The sequence below is a fragment of the Apodemus sylvaticus genome, chromosome 18 (genome assembly GCF_947179515.1).
Source record: "Apodemus sylvaticus chromosome 18, mApoSyl1.1, whole genome shotgun sequence".
Taxonomy (NCBI): domain Eukaryota; kingdom Metazoa; phylum Chordata; class Mammalia; order Rodentia; family Muridae; genus Apodemus; species Apodemus sylvaticus.
In genome coordinates, this window is record NC_067489.1 from 42685016 (window position 1) to 42698671 (window position 13656).

The 13656-nt window shown below is 41.0% G+C and overlaps 1 protein-coding gene across 1 annotated transcript in view; it reads right to left on the bottom strand.

The window, feature by feature from the left end:
• Positions 1–692: 692 nt before the first annotated feature.
• The window catches only part of Klkb1 (kallikrein B1), a 26579-nt gene continuing 13615 nt past the window's right edge, over positions 693–13656 (bottom strand). The window contains exons 7-15 of the mRNA XM_052162169.1: positions 9506–9665; positions 8588–8697; positions 7517–7679; positions 7311–7423; positions 6680–6848; positions 5232–5407; positions 3871–3966; positions 1989–2128; positions 693–1427 (exon numbers count right to left, since the gene is read on the bottom strand). Of these exons, the coding sequence (XP_052018129.1) occupies positions 1236–1427; positions 1989–2128; positions 3871–3966; positions 5232–5407; positions 6680–6848; positions 7311–7423; positions 7517–7679; positions 8588–8697; positions 9506–9665 (1319 nt within the window). The 3' untranslated portion in view covers positions 693–1235. The remainder of the gene's footprint in view (positions 1428–1988; positions 2129–3870; positions 3967–5231; positions 5408–6679; positions 6849–7310; positions 7424–7516; positions 7680–8587; positions 8698–9505; positions 9666–13656) is intronic.

Below are 13656 nucleotides of genomic sequence, written 5' to 3' on the forward strand. Positions count from 1 at the left end.
CAGTGTTCAATCTCTAGAGATCTCCAGACAACACATCCAGATAGCTCAACTCTTGCAGACCAAAGCCCAGTCTTTTATTTACTTATCAGTTCAGTCATTTACCTCAGGTTCCCTTTTGATTCACCCATGAATTAGCATTCCATGATTCTAGCTTCCTGACTCGTATGAAAAGACATCAGATACATTTTTTTTTAACATGGCAAATGAATTCAGAGATCTGCCTGTCTTTCTAAGCACAGACAATAAGCTAGCTGGATGGGATCTTGCCCTGTGACCACCACTCCCTAACTCTCTTTATCTCCTTCAGTGGTATCTTTCTGACAAGCTGGCTCACAGTGCAACTGCCTTTGTTCTTTTAGGTCCATGAATAGCTTTATACAATTCATATTATATCCTTATATTTTGCATAGTTGAGAAATTATATATTCTAGAACTTATGTTTTAAGAGTTCTTTATCAGTTCTTTATCACAGTCTTAAGGGCTGTCCTGACAGAGGGGATATTCCCCAATAACCTAGTCATCGTCAGTATCTCCCGAGGAAGGAGCATGAAGTTTATACAAACAAACCTCACGCCCAGCTGGCTCTGCTCCAGGGGTGGGAAACCCCATTTTGCGGTCCCTTTCTCATGACCATGCAAGACTCTGCAGCAATGGCCGGGAAGGTGGTTTAGATGAAAAGGTGCTCTGCCCCATCAGGTTCAAGTAGAGCATCTTTTTATTGTAAAGGAAATGTTACAAAGACCTTTTCCTCCCAAAGGATAGAACCAGGTTTCTCAGTTCTTTGCTCCAAATGAAACAGCAGCAGCAGGTTCTAATATACAAATGATGGAAGTGGACAGAAGGTAACTCTGAGATCTGCTGAGATGAGTCAACACTTAGATGAGAATGGCCCCAAGGACTGTGCTAGAATCTGAGGTCTTGTTTTTATCTGCTTCATATCTATACATTTCACTACCTAACAAAACCCTTTGACCATTTTATTTCCTAACAAGTTTGATGATTGTTTCATAGTTCCCATTGGAGTTCCTATTACCCAAGGCAGGAAGCACCCTTGAGCAAGGCACTGTCTTCAGCAACTGTATCTATATTTGGATTTTTTAATCCTATGATAAGGATGTAAGGTAGAAACCATTATTAACATTTTGCTGAAGAGACTCCTGGAGCTCTAGTTTGCCTTGAGGGCAGGTGGTAAAGCTGGTGCCAGCTGGGCTCTTCCTCCTTGGTACCCAGGCTCCTCATGCTAGAGATGTCTCCAGAGCTCTTTTGTTTCTGCTCTGTGTCTTCTCCAATATCCAGTCTATGTACTCAGCAACTTTGGTGTAGACTCCTGGTTGGTCCTTGCGGGCACAGCCCTCGCCCCAGCTGGTGATACCCACCAACTGCCACCTTCCACTGTGTTTACAGACAAAAGGGCCACCAGAATCTCCCTGGGTAACAGAGCAGAGAGAAATACAATGGCAGAGAGCTGTAACATTGATGACTTATATAAGGAGGCCCTTGTTCAGAGAGTGATGTCTTTAACATTTTGCAGTCACACTTTACATACTATACATGCAACTTCTCAATTTCCCTGTACCCCATTAGCCATGAAAAAATAAGTAGATGGTTATAAAGGCCAATTTATTCCCTTTCCCACTCTCAGATAAATCCAACAATTTTAGCATCTCTACCCCAAGTTCAAATCTACTTTGCTTGTATTTTAGCATGACCACGGCATGTAAAATTGTTCTTAAATATGGCATGTCCCTGTCCTGACTGTGACATAACTGTCACAGTCAATACATATTCTAACATAACTATTATAGGTAACATATGATATGCATTATGTGTGTTCAATTTGTTAAAGGCTATTTATAAAGTCTTTAAATAGTTTAACTCTAGAACTTCAAAACCAAAACTAACGAAATGTAACTCTGGAAATTTGCTTTTGAATGAACTGTCTCCAGTGAACTATTATGTGCCCCCTCCCCCATAGTCTAAGACATTACCTTACAAGCATCTGTTCCTCCTTCTTTGTAGCCAGCACAGATCATCTGCTTGGTTATAACATAATCTCTGTATTTTTTCTGACATTCTTCATTTGGTACCAAAGGAATAGTTGCCTTTTGTAGAATATTTTGAGTTTCACCTATGAAGCAATTAAGAGAGGAAATACAATAAATAGGGAAGTAAGAGGGAAATGGAGGGCAAGGGAAAGCAAGAGGTGGAGGGAGATGGAGAGAGAGGGAGAGGAGAAGGGAGGGAAGGAGCTGAAGTGATCTGTGTTGATCTCCTTCTAGTGAAGTGTTTCAGCTGTCCCTATCACCCAAGCTATCACAGACTTGGTTTCTATGATCTCAGCCATTCTGCTATATCGATCGATGCCCCTCTCAGAAAAAAGAAAATGTTGTTTCATACCTTTAACACAATAGATGTTCTTGACTTTCATTGTTTTACAAATTCAAATTATAATAAAAATATGTAATTTATGAGAATAAATCCTAAACATCTGACACCAGAGACGTATTTGGTTTCATAACAAATGTTACATTTACAGATAACTTAATTTCTACCCATGTCTATATTTCTCAGATATATGTATGTATGTATGTATATGCATGTGTATATGTGTGTGACCACATATATGTAACCAAGTAAACATAGTGAAAAATGAGAACTAATTGAATACAGTACTGACTGGTTTGGAAAATATAAAGAAGACACAGCCAATAATCTCTCTCTTTTTTTTTAAATCGCTCAAACATGTCTAATGATAATTATCTGCACTCAGTCTAGAAAGAAAGCATTCTTATTTCTAGAGAAATAAGTCTCAACACACAGGGCTCTTGAGTTCAGAGCCACACAAACAATTGATTCATCTATAAGGTCAATGGAAGGGAAAGGGAAAAACTCAACTCTATATTCTCTACCTTCCAATTAAAGCTGAACACCCTTCAGTTTTAAATTCAGATAACTAATACAGAAATGTTATATTGTTGGCAGCACTGTTGTGCAAGGGTCACAGTTACTTTGAATTGTAGTTACGACAGAAAAGAAAATGTTGTTTATGCCCTTAACTACTCCAACATTATGGGTAGATTTTAAAATAATTTGTTACAGAGTACATTAATAAATATATATCTTATCACTATGTGAAATTCTGTTAACAAATGTTGACACCTGTACTGCAATCTACTTTTCTTTCTTTATGAATCTATATATTTTACATAAAGATTTAACAGCATAGATGAAAAGTTAGATTTATTATATTACAAGATGGCATTTAAATAAATATTGAGAACTGTCCTTAAAGAGAGATGTTGGCACCTTGGCTATTGATACCAAGGAAGAACATAGTAAACATGGACACTCTGAGTACTGAGGACCAGATGGGCTTCAGTGGACTTGATAGCACCATAGGGCCACAGTCCTTCATGCAGAGTTATAAAAATAAGCTCTATTATGAGTAATTTGTGTAAAGGATTAGCTCATTGGTTTTTAATGAAAAAGAATCACATTCTTGGGAATCAGAGGACCAATATTTGGAATGAACAGAAAGGTCATAGGGTTGTTGAGTGGATCTACAGAAAGGTCATGAGTCAGGCTTGTTGGGTGAATCTAAGAAAGGTCATGAGCAAGGCTTGATGAGTGGATCTACAGAAAGGTCATGAGCAAGACTTGTTGAGTGGATCTACAGAAAGGTCATGAGTCAGGCTTGTTGGGTGAATCTAAGAAAGGTCATGAGCAAGGCTTGTTGAGTAGATCTACAGAAAGGTCATGAGCAAGGCTTGTTGGGTGAACCTAAGAAAGGTCATGAGCAAGGCTTGTTGAGTGGATCTACTTCATGTACTTTAGCATGTAAGACAGGAACATGACACATGTCAGCTGTACCTTGTTCCTTCGTGTAGCCCCATCCGGTCACCCAACAGTTGGTATAAATTGTATTTGTGTCAGCTTTGGAAGGCAGGCATACTGGTTTTTGGAATTCTGAAAGAAAATTTCATGAATAGATTTGGATTAATTAAAACCATAGATCAGGACTTTAAAAATTAGCATCTATCTTTTGCCTTATTCTTTTTCTTCAAAGCAACAGAGCAAGAACGAGCCATCTGGGACTACTTGGGAGGAGAAAGGAGAACACAAGAGAGAGTGAAGGGGGCGAATGCAATCAAAGCATACCACGCACATGTATGAAATATAACAAACCCATCGCTGAAACTAGAGTAAAAAGAACGGTCGTCCAGCTTTCTGATCAATTACTAAAGCCTACAATACAAGGAAATTCTCACATTTTATATGGCATTTTGGAATGAAATTTCCACAGGGAAGAGGGACTCTTCAATCAAAATTTATTGGTAAACATGAGTCTACTTTCTTATGCTTTGTTTAATATACACTGTAGCGGAATTCAGCAGCAAAGCAAAAATAGCCAAGTTGTTCCGGTGCTTTATTTGAATCCCTTGCTTAATTACTGCAAGAAAGCAACAAGGAGATCACCACACATATAGCAGACATTAGAGGTGGAAGGAGGAAAGGCAAGCTGTCTAAAGGTCATGTGACTGTAAACAAACACTTGTAGCTAATGGTGTTGGCAGACATTCCGTTTCTGTGGAGCAATGTGCCTCCAAAGGCAGTTCCATGCTCCGTGTTCCCCCATTGCCGACCTAGAGTATTCTTGGCCATTAGCATCTACTCCAATTCACTTTCTTTCTTTTTTTAAAGATTTATTTGTTGTTATATCTAAGTACAGTAGCTGTCTTCAGCCACACCAGAAGAGGGCATCAGATTTCATTACAGATGGTTGTGAGCCACCATGTGATTGCTGGGATTTGAACTCAGGACCTTCGGAAGAGCAGTCAGTGCTCTTAACCACTGAGCGATCTCTCCAGACCCACATTCACTTTCATATGGTTGTATATGTCTAAGCCTAAGCCATAGCCATTCTGTCAATCTTGTCAAAAGATGGCCAATGTCTCCAGATGCCAAAATTTTTCCTATACCGACTGTTTCAATACCATGCACTCAGTTGCACACCACTCTAAGAAAGGAAACTCTTTTGCCCCTTAGGTAGCAGTGAATGTATGGTAGGTCGTGGGATTTCTATTTCCCAGGAAGCCTCATCTCTCTCTCTCTGCCTCACCAACCAGGGCACAAAGATAATTGCTGCAGATCTGTCTTCTCATTCACACTGAAGTGGAAATGAACACCAATTCAATTGAGTTGTGCACTTTCCTCTTAAATGTGGTGCATACCAGTATAATTCAGGGGAGTCTGAAGCTTTATTAAGGCAATGTCGTAATTGCCTTCTGAGACTTTGTATTTCTCATGAATAATAAGCTCCTTTATTCTTGAGGAAGGTGTTTCATTTGTAATCTCTGACAGATTAAGGATCCCGCCATATATACGCCAAACATCTATATAGGGAATCCTAGGAGAGAAACAAAATAATGTTGGCATTCTTCGTTGCTCCGTTTTCTTAGTACATTTTCTTGAAAGGAGGGAAGGAGAAGAAAGACAATATTCCATATGACCTAGTTACTTTTTCTGGCAAGGCAATCTATCATTGCTTGCAGCAGTAGTATTGGGCTTTGAAGATTTAGTTTATAATAAAACTTTTTTCCACTTAAGACTCCCTTTTGCCTGAAAAGTTTTTTTTTATGTTTGTGTGACTATATGAAGCACTTACACACAATTTACTGATAATATATTATAAGGAAATTTACTTCAAGACTATTCTTTGCTGTATGGATAATTTTACCACTTATTAGCAAATGCACATATTAATAGAATAACGTGCTTGTTTATTTCCTCATAAATAATTAAAACATGTCTGAATATTTGATACTAAAAGACGAAGAACATCCTCAATGTTTTTAGGAGCTCCTTAATATTTTACATTTATAACTAATAATGATTATGTGGACCACCACTTCACATAAATATGGAGGACCAAACAATAGTCTTAGGTTTAGGACAATTTATAAAGTTTTGGAAACTCTATCTAATACCCAAGCCCATGTTGTATTTTGAATTAATCTTGATCAAGGTTCCTTCAGGGACCTTTACTGTTGCTAAAATCTTGGAAGCCCTCATATTCAGTTGCACTGGGTCCATATAGGCTTACAGTTCACAGTATAAACGCTGTGGCTGAAAATGCTCAAAATGTACCTACAAATTACTGTATGTTTATTACAAGTAAGAAATGCCAGAATGCTTCTGTGTTTATGAAGACGCTTTGGGAGAATCAAGTTCAGTTTACCAAACCTAAAAACAATTGCCTTCATTAAATCAGAGCCATCAAGCAGATGTATTGATTAAAATAAGCCCCAGAAGGAAAGTTTTGGAAACTCTATCTAATTAAAGTTGCTTAAAATCTACCTATCTACCCTTCGAATTTTAAATTAACCATGCAAAAGAGCTTGCTTCTCAAACATGAGGATTCAAGTTCAGATCCCCAACATGGAACTAGGGCTAAGAATGTTCCAGGTGACAGGGATAGGCGGGTCCCTGGGATTTGCTGTGTAACCAGTCTAGTCAAAAAGGTTAGCACTCGGCTCAGTGAAAAACCCTGTCTCAACAAATAAGATGAACAATCAGTACAAGAAGACACCTAAGATTAACCTCTACATGTGCATACACACACACACACAGAGAGAGAGAGAGAGAGAAATTGGTATAATAAGATGAACCTAAAACTTACCCATCAAAGCAATGGGCAGCTGTCAGTATCCATTGGTTTCCAATGATGGACCCTCCACACAAATGATTGCGAGATACCATCTTCACTTGGAGGCTGACCTGCCATGGCCACTCCCCTAGAGAAGAGTCTGTTCCTCCCACAATGCGTGCATTTATTTTTGTTGTACAGTCTGGAAAGTGTTGAGGTGTGTGGCAGAATTAGACACAGATTAACATTCCCTCCCTTACCAACGTAAACTGTCTAAGTTAGGGTTTATTGCTGAGAACAGACACTGTGACCAAGGCAACTCCTACAAGGACCAGGTTCAGAGGTTCAGTCCATTATCATCAAAGTGGGAACATGGCAGTATGCAGGCAGGCATGGTGCAGGAGGAGCTGAGAGTTCTACATCTTCATCTGAAGGCTGTTAGCAGAATACTGACTCCCAGGCAGCTAGGATGAAGGTCTTAAAGCCCAGGCCCATAGTGACACACCCACTCCAACAAGGCTACACCTAAAAGTGCCACTCCCTGTGCCAAGCATATACAAACCATAGCAGAAACCACATAATCAGTCCCATCTAATGAGACCAAGACGTTAATCACAACAGTCAATCCAGCCATGCAGTTCTGTAACAAGTGGGCTTCACTCACCAGAGCTGTCCACAGCTTTACACAATCTCAGAGAATAACCAGAGCTCCCCTGTGCCCCATAGGTGATCCTAGTTGGAGAGCCATCCGTGGACAACTTTAAGGAACATTTACACCTGGAAATAAATGAACAGTATAAAATTAAGCCCACACAGAGTGAAAGCTAGAAAATAATTACCTTTCTGATTATCAAAGAAAGGTTCCCTTACCCCTCCTCCTTGCAGTCTTGGGGAAGTAACGAGTAAGTAAAAAACTGACAGCGGATTGTCTTTGTACAAGTCTCTCGACACAGATCTACTCCTTGCACAAAGGCCACATTCAGTTCTTCCCCTTCAAAGTCAACTCCAGGGTAAATTTTGGAATGGCAGGGTTCTGCACCATATACAAACATCAAAGGATACATAACAAGTCAGGAAATAAGTCACATCGGCAGTTTCTAAACTCTTAGAGGATCCCAAGATGTGTTGCACCTTGTGGCTGTTAGTGTTTGTCAACTTGACACAAAATAGGGTCATCTGAAAAGATGGAACATCAGTTGAAGAATTGTCTCCCTCAGACTAACTTATAGGCATATCTGTGGGAGGTTCTTTGGATTAATAATGGATGGAAGAGGGACCAGCCAACTGGGGCATTGTCAACTCTGGGCAGGTGGTCGAGGGATATGAAGTGTGTGTGTGTGTGTGTGTGTCTGTGTGTGTCTGTGTGTGTCTGTGTCTGTGTCTATGTCTATGTCTGTGTGTGTCTGTGTCTGTGTCTATGTCTATGTCTGTGTCTGTCCGTGTCTGTGTCTATGTCTATGTCTGTGTCTGTCTGTGTCTGTGTGTGTCTGTGTCTGTGTCTATTTCTATGTCTGTGTGTGTCTGTGTCTGTGTCTATGTCTATGTCTGTGTCTGTCTGTGTCTGTGTCTATGTCTATGTCTGTGTCTGTCTGTGTCTGTGTGTGTCTGTGTCTGTGTCTATGTCTATGTCTATGTCTGTGTCTGTCTGTGTCTGTGTCTATGTCTATGTCTGTCTGTGTCTGTGTATATGTATGTGTATGTGTAATCAATCAAAGGAGCAAGCCAAAAAGCAGCATTTCTCCACGGTCTCTCCCAGTTCCTACCTCTGCCTCTGCTTGAGTTCCTGGCCTGACATCCCTCAGGAATCGGTTATGACTGGGAAATGTGAACAAAACAAACCCCTTTCTTCCCTGACTTGCTTATTAGTCACAGTATTTATCACAGCAACCAAGAACCAAACCAGGACACACATCATGTGTCACCAAGGCTGAGTCACAGTACCAGGGCGAGCTTTTCTGCAGGTGAAGAGACTGTATCCAGATACAGCATTTTCTTGAGGAATAGGGGCACTTGGTCTTCCACTTGTCGATGTCTTAAGAAAACAAACATTTCTATTAAAAATAAATGAGAAAGAGAAAGAAGACAGCATTAGAAGCACTAGACAGATTATTTTCTTCCTTCCTTCCTTCCTTCTTTCTTCCTTCCTTCCTTTTCCTTTCCTTCCTTCCTTTTTTCTTTCTTTCTCTAAATATAAGCGAGTCCAGAAATTGTAATCTTCCAAGAAATTCTCTTTAGTCAGTCAGACTACAAGACTCAAAAAAACATGACAGGACTTAAATATAAGTGGATTCACTTTTCTCTCTGGAAAAAAAAAAAACAACTAGTAGGTACAGACAGCCAGAAAAGAAGACAGAGAAGTAAAGTCTACCTTCTAATTAGAAAAAGAAAACAGAGAAGGCATCAAAGGACTGTTGTTTTGAATTTATGCTGCCAGCGGTATTATATCCACATGCATTCTTTTGAGGGCCCCACAGTGTATATAAAGTAAATGTCGTGGAAAGATGAAGAGGTCAGACTAGACCATAGATCGGGATAAGCAGGGCTCCGATTTCTCACAAGATTAAAGGATGGATTGCAGGAGCAGCTATTACCCAAGCCAATCCCAAACTTTAATGCCAGTGAGAACGCTGTCTGCCCCCTTTCGCCGATGCTGCCGTGGTTCGACTAAATAATATGCTTATTTTATGGAAGAGAAGGTGTGTGGACGAATCTGCTAATCTGTGAAGTAGCCTGCACCTGGTTGAAACACATCCCTTTAAACCACAGGCTCCAGCGCTGTTAGGGCAACCGGCAAGACTCTGGCAAGCCTCTTCTAGGAACAGAAAAGGCTGGAAGGGAGCTCAGGCGGCTCCCACTCACCTCTGTGATTCTGTCTTCCATTCGTTCGTGTAGAACGTGAAAAAGTGGCAGCTGGGATGGAAGGTGCAGATGGTTCGGCACACAAAGGCGTCGGGGGTGATAACCTGGCCTACGTTCAGGTCTGCGAAGGCAAAGTGCTGGAAAATATCCACGGAGCAACCTGCGAACCCAGCGGCGGACATTCCTCAGTGGCACAACACCCGAGTTTGCTTGTGCTTCAGCAGAGTAGCTAAAGTGATTATGACAATTGCTAGTTGCAGTCCTATCAGCGTCCGTCCTGAGTTTAAAATTGCCTGTTGAGAGACTGAGGCAGCATGCACTGGTGCGGCACAAGTCTGCAAGAGGTCCGCTGGGTATAGCTTACACTTTACTGTTTTTAATGGGATTCCTGAGTATACGGATATGCAGTTCTCTCTGAATCCCGTGCCCTATCTTGGGCTTTCCTTCGATGGTTCATTTTGTTCAATCTCAATGTCTTAGTTTTTGTTTTCTTATTTTATTTGGCTAATTGTAGTTTGCTGCAGGCTTTGGTTGGCATGCAAGAGATGTGAAAATCCCTACCCCTTAAAAAATCAAGGCCACGTTTGGAAATATCCTGGATTTTTGTCATTCACAGAAAGACATTTAATCAGGCTGAAGAAATATGGGAATTCACTCCAATTCAGGAAAGCAGGCATAGGGGAGTCCAAGACTGGGCAAGTACAAAACTGAACATGTGACCTCACTTGTTAAATCTGTGTTTAAAACATATTTGTGCTTTGCCCCCAGCAAAACTCCTGGTGACACTTGTTTCCCAGTGTTGGGAGTATGGCCGGGTGGAAAGTCACATTCCACATGAATTGGGTAATACCTGTTCCCGCTCTCACTGGACTAGGTCAGTTACCCTACAAAGGCAGTTTTTTCTAGACCAAGGTTTCTGTGTGTTTTCGGTATCTTCCACACATGCACATTGACTTGTAATTTTCTACCATACTATAGCACAGCATAAGGTCCTGTGATGGTGAACATTATGTTTAAAGGATACATTTATACCACAGTTTCTGTATCCATTCCTCTGTTGAGGGATATCTGGGTTCTTTCCAGCTTCTGGCTATTATAAATATGGCTGCTATGAACATAGTGGAGCATGTGTCCTTATGACATGTAGGAGCATCTTCTGGGTATATGCCCAGGAGTGGCATAGCTGGGTCAGCAGGTAGTACTATGTCTAATTTTCTGAGCAATTGCCAAACTGATTTCTAGAGTAGTTTTTACCAGCCTGCAATCCCACCAACAATGGAGAAGTGTTCCTTTTCCCCCACATCCTGCCTAGCGTCTGCTGTCCCCTGAGTTTTTCATCTTAGTCATTCTGACTGGTGTAAGGTGGAATCTCAGTGTTGTTTTGATTTGCATTTCCCTAATAACTAAGGATCCTGAACATTTCTTTAGGTGCTTTAGGGCCATTCGAGTTTCCTCAGTTGAGAATCCCCTGTTTAGCTCTGTACCCCATTTTTAATAGGGTTATTTGACTCTCTGGAGATTAACTTCTTGAGTTCTTTGTATACATTGGATATTAGCCCTCTATCAGATGTAGGATTAGAAAAGATCTTTTCCCAATTTGTTGGTTGCCGTTTTGTCCTATTGACTTTGCCTTACAGGAGCTTTGCAGCTTTATGAGGTCCCATTTGTCAATTCTGGTTCTTCGAGCATAAGCCATTGGTGCTCTGTTCAGGAACAACAATATATATTGTATATATATACACAATGGAGTACTATTCAGCTATTAAAAACAATGAATTTATGAAATTCTTAGGCAAATGGATGGAACTAGAAAGTGTCATCCTGAGCGAGGCAACCCAATCACAAAAGATCACACATGGTATGCACTCATTAATAAGTGGAAGTTAGCTCAAAAGCCCAAAATAAACAAGTTACAATTCACCCAGCACAGGAAGCTCAAGAAGAAGGACTTAAGTGCTTTGGTTCCTCTAAGAAAGGGAACAAAATACTCACAGGAGCAATAAGGGAGACAATGTGTGGAGCAGGGGCTGAAGTAAAGGCCACTCAGAGACTGCCCTACCTTGGGATTCATCCTATAAATAGTCAACAAACCCTGACACTACTAAGGATGACAAGAAGTGTATACCCAAAGGAGCATGCAATGGTTCTCTCCAGAGGGGCCCTGCCAGAGATTTAGAAATACAGATGTGGATGCTAGCAACCAACCATTGGACTGGGCATGGTGTCCCCAGTGGAGGAGCTGGCCGATGATCCAGAAGAGCTGAAGGAGTTTACAGCCCCATGGGAAGAACAATGATTTCGGTCACCCAGATGCCCCAAGACTCCCAGGGACTGAACCATCAACCAAGGGGCACACATGGTTCCAGCCAAAAATGTGGCTGAGGAAGATCTTGTTGGGTATCAGTGGGAGGAAAGGTCCTCGGTCAGATAAAGGCTCAACAGAGGCCGCAACAAAGGGAAACCGAGGGGGAGAGGTGGGAGTGTGTCGGGTAGAGGGGCATATATGTGGAGGCAGGGGGAGGGAGGAGAAGTTGGGGGTCTTTGGAGAGGGGGGAAAATGGGAAAGATTTTACCATGGCGATGTAAATGAAGATGGTATTCAATAAAAAAGAATAGTATCAAAAAAAAAAGGATATATTTACTGTGTTTGGCTTGCAAAAACAAAATTTTCTTTTAGCTTGTATAAGCCATGAAGAACTTGCTCTTACATTGAATGTACCCTGTAAGCTGGCTTTGATTGACCACTTCCTGGTGCAGTTGGGAAAAAAATAAAATTGCTGTGTTACAAAACATGCTGCCACCTCTGCTATTCTTGCAAGGTGATGGGGCAAAGATTAAACAGGCTAGATGCTACGTTCTGATTTTGTGTGAAACACTTGCTTCACACAAACCGAGATACCTGCTGGATGTATGTGGCAAAAATCAAGCCTTGCCCACACACAAATAGGATATGAGTGAACTTGGCGTCCCAAAATTATCATGTTGTGGTTTTTGCCTTTATAGTCCTTTGGAATATAAATATAATAATTACTATTTATATTAAATATATATATATATATATAAAACAATTACTAGGACCTTAGAGACTCTTTTCAGTTTGATCCTGGCCAGTCTTTTTAATAAAAAGTCTCTAATTTACTAAAACCAAAAACTTGAGTCAGACTAGCAGTGAACTGGTGGTGAACTGGTGGTGAATCTCTGAATGACCCCCAGACCCATAAGTCCTTGCTAGACGCAGCCACTCCCCCACCCCCTACCCCCTCTCCAGAGTCATGAGCTAAATGAGCTTTTTTTTTTTCCTTTACATATTTCCTGTCCTCTGGCAAATGGTTATGGCGGCTGCAGGGTGCAGGCTCAGATATGCACAATATACCAAACAGAACGCAGTTGAATAAAGAGCCCTATTTCCTTGGAGGCAAGCCTTCAAAACCTAGAAAATAAAAGGGGGTGCTGAAACTAAATAGTTAACATATTTAAGCCGGCTGAATGGCACAGGATGGTGGGGATACGTTGAGGAAAAAAAAAAACAAAAAGGAAAAGAGATAGGTTGTTTTTGACTTCTCAGTCTTTGATAGAGAGGTCAGATTTCAGAATTCAGACCCTAACACAGGGCCTGGTGTCAGCCAGCATTGAGTATTGGGACTATTTACTGTAAGTGAACTGGTTTCAGTAAATCTCCCCGCTGGCACCTTGATGTCCTAAATTTGAAGGCAGTTGTCTGGATAATTCAAGTAGAGCTACCTCTGTGTCTGAAGTTGCAGGACTTTGTTGATTCATGGCTATATGCTTATTTCAGTAAATACGGACACCATCGATCGACCTTGTTGTTTTCTTTGTGATGGAGCCTCCTTTCCTAGTGATGCTGTTGTAGGCATGCTACAGTAAAGCTAGAGGTTTAAGTGACATAAATTTATGGCATTTCCTAGTGGTCAGAAGGCCAAAGTAACTCTTGCTATCTGCCCGTCAAAGGTTGGCTGGCTTCTCTTCCTCTGGAAAGGCTTGTAGGGAGACCTGGTCATGCCCTTTACGGTTTCTGCAGACCACTGGCACCCTTTGCTTTTGGATTTTTCTTCCATCTTTAAAAGTAGCAATAGAAACCTTTCAAGTCTTCCTACCTTTGACACTGACCCCTCTGTTTCTCTCTATATCAT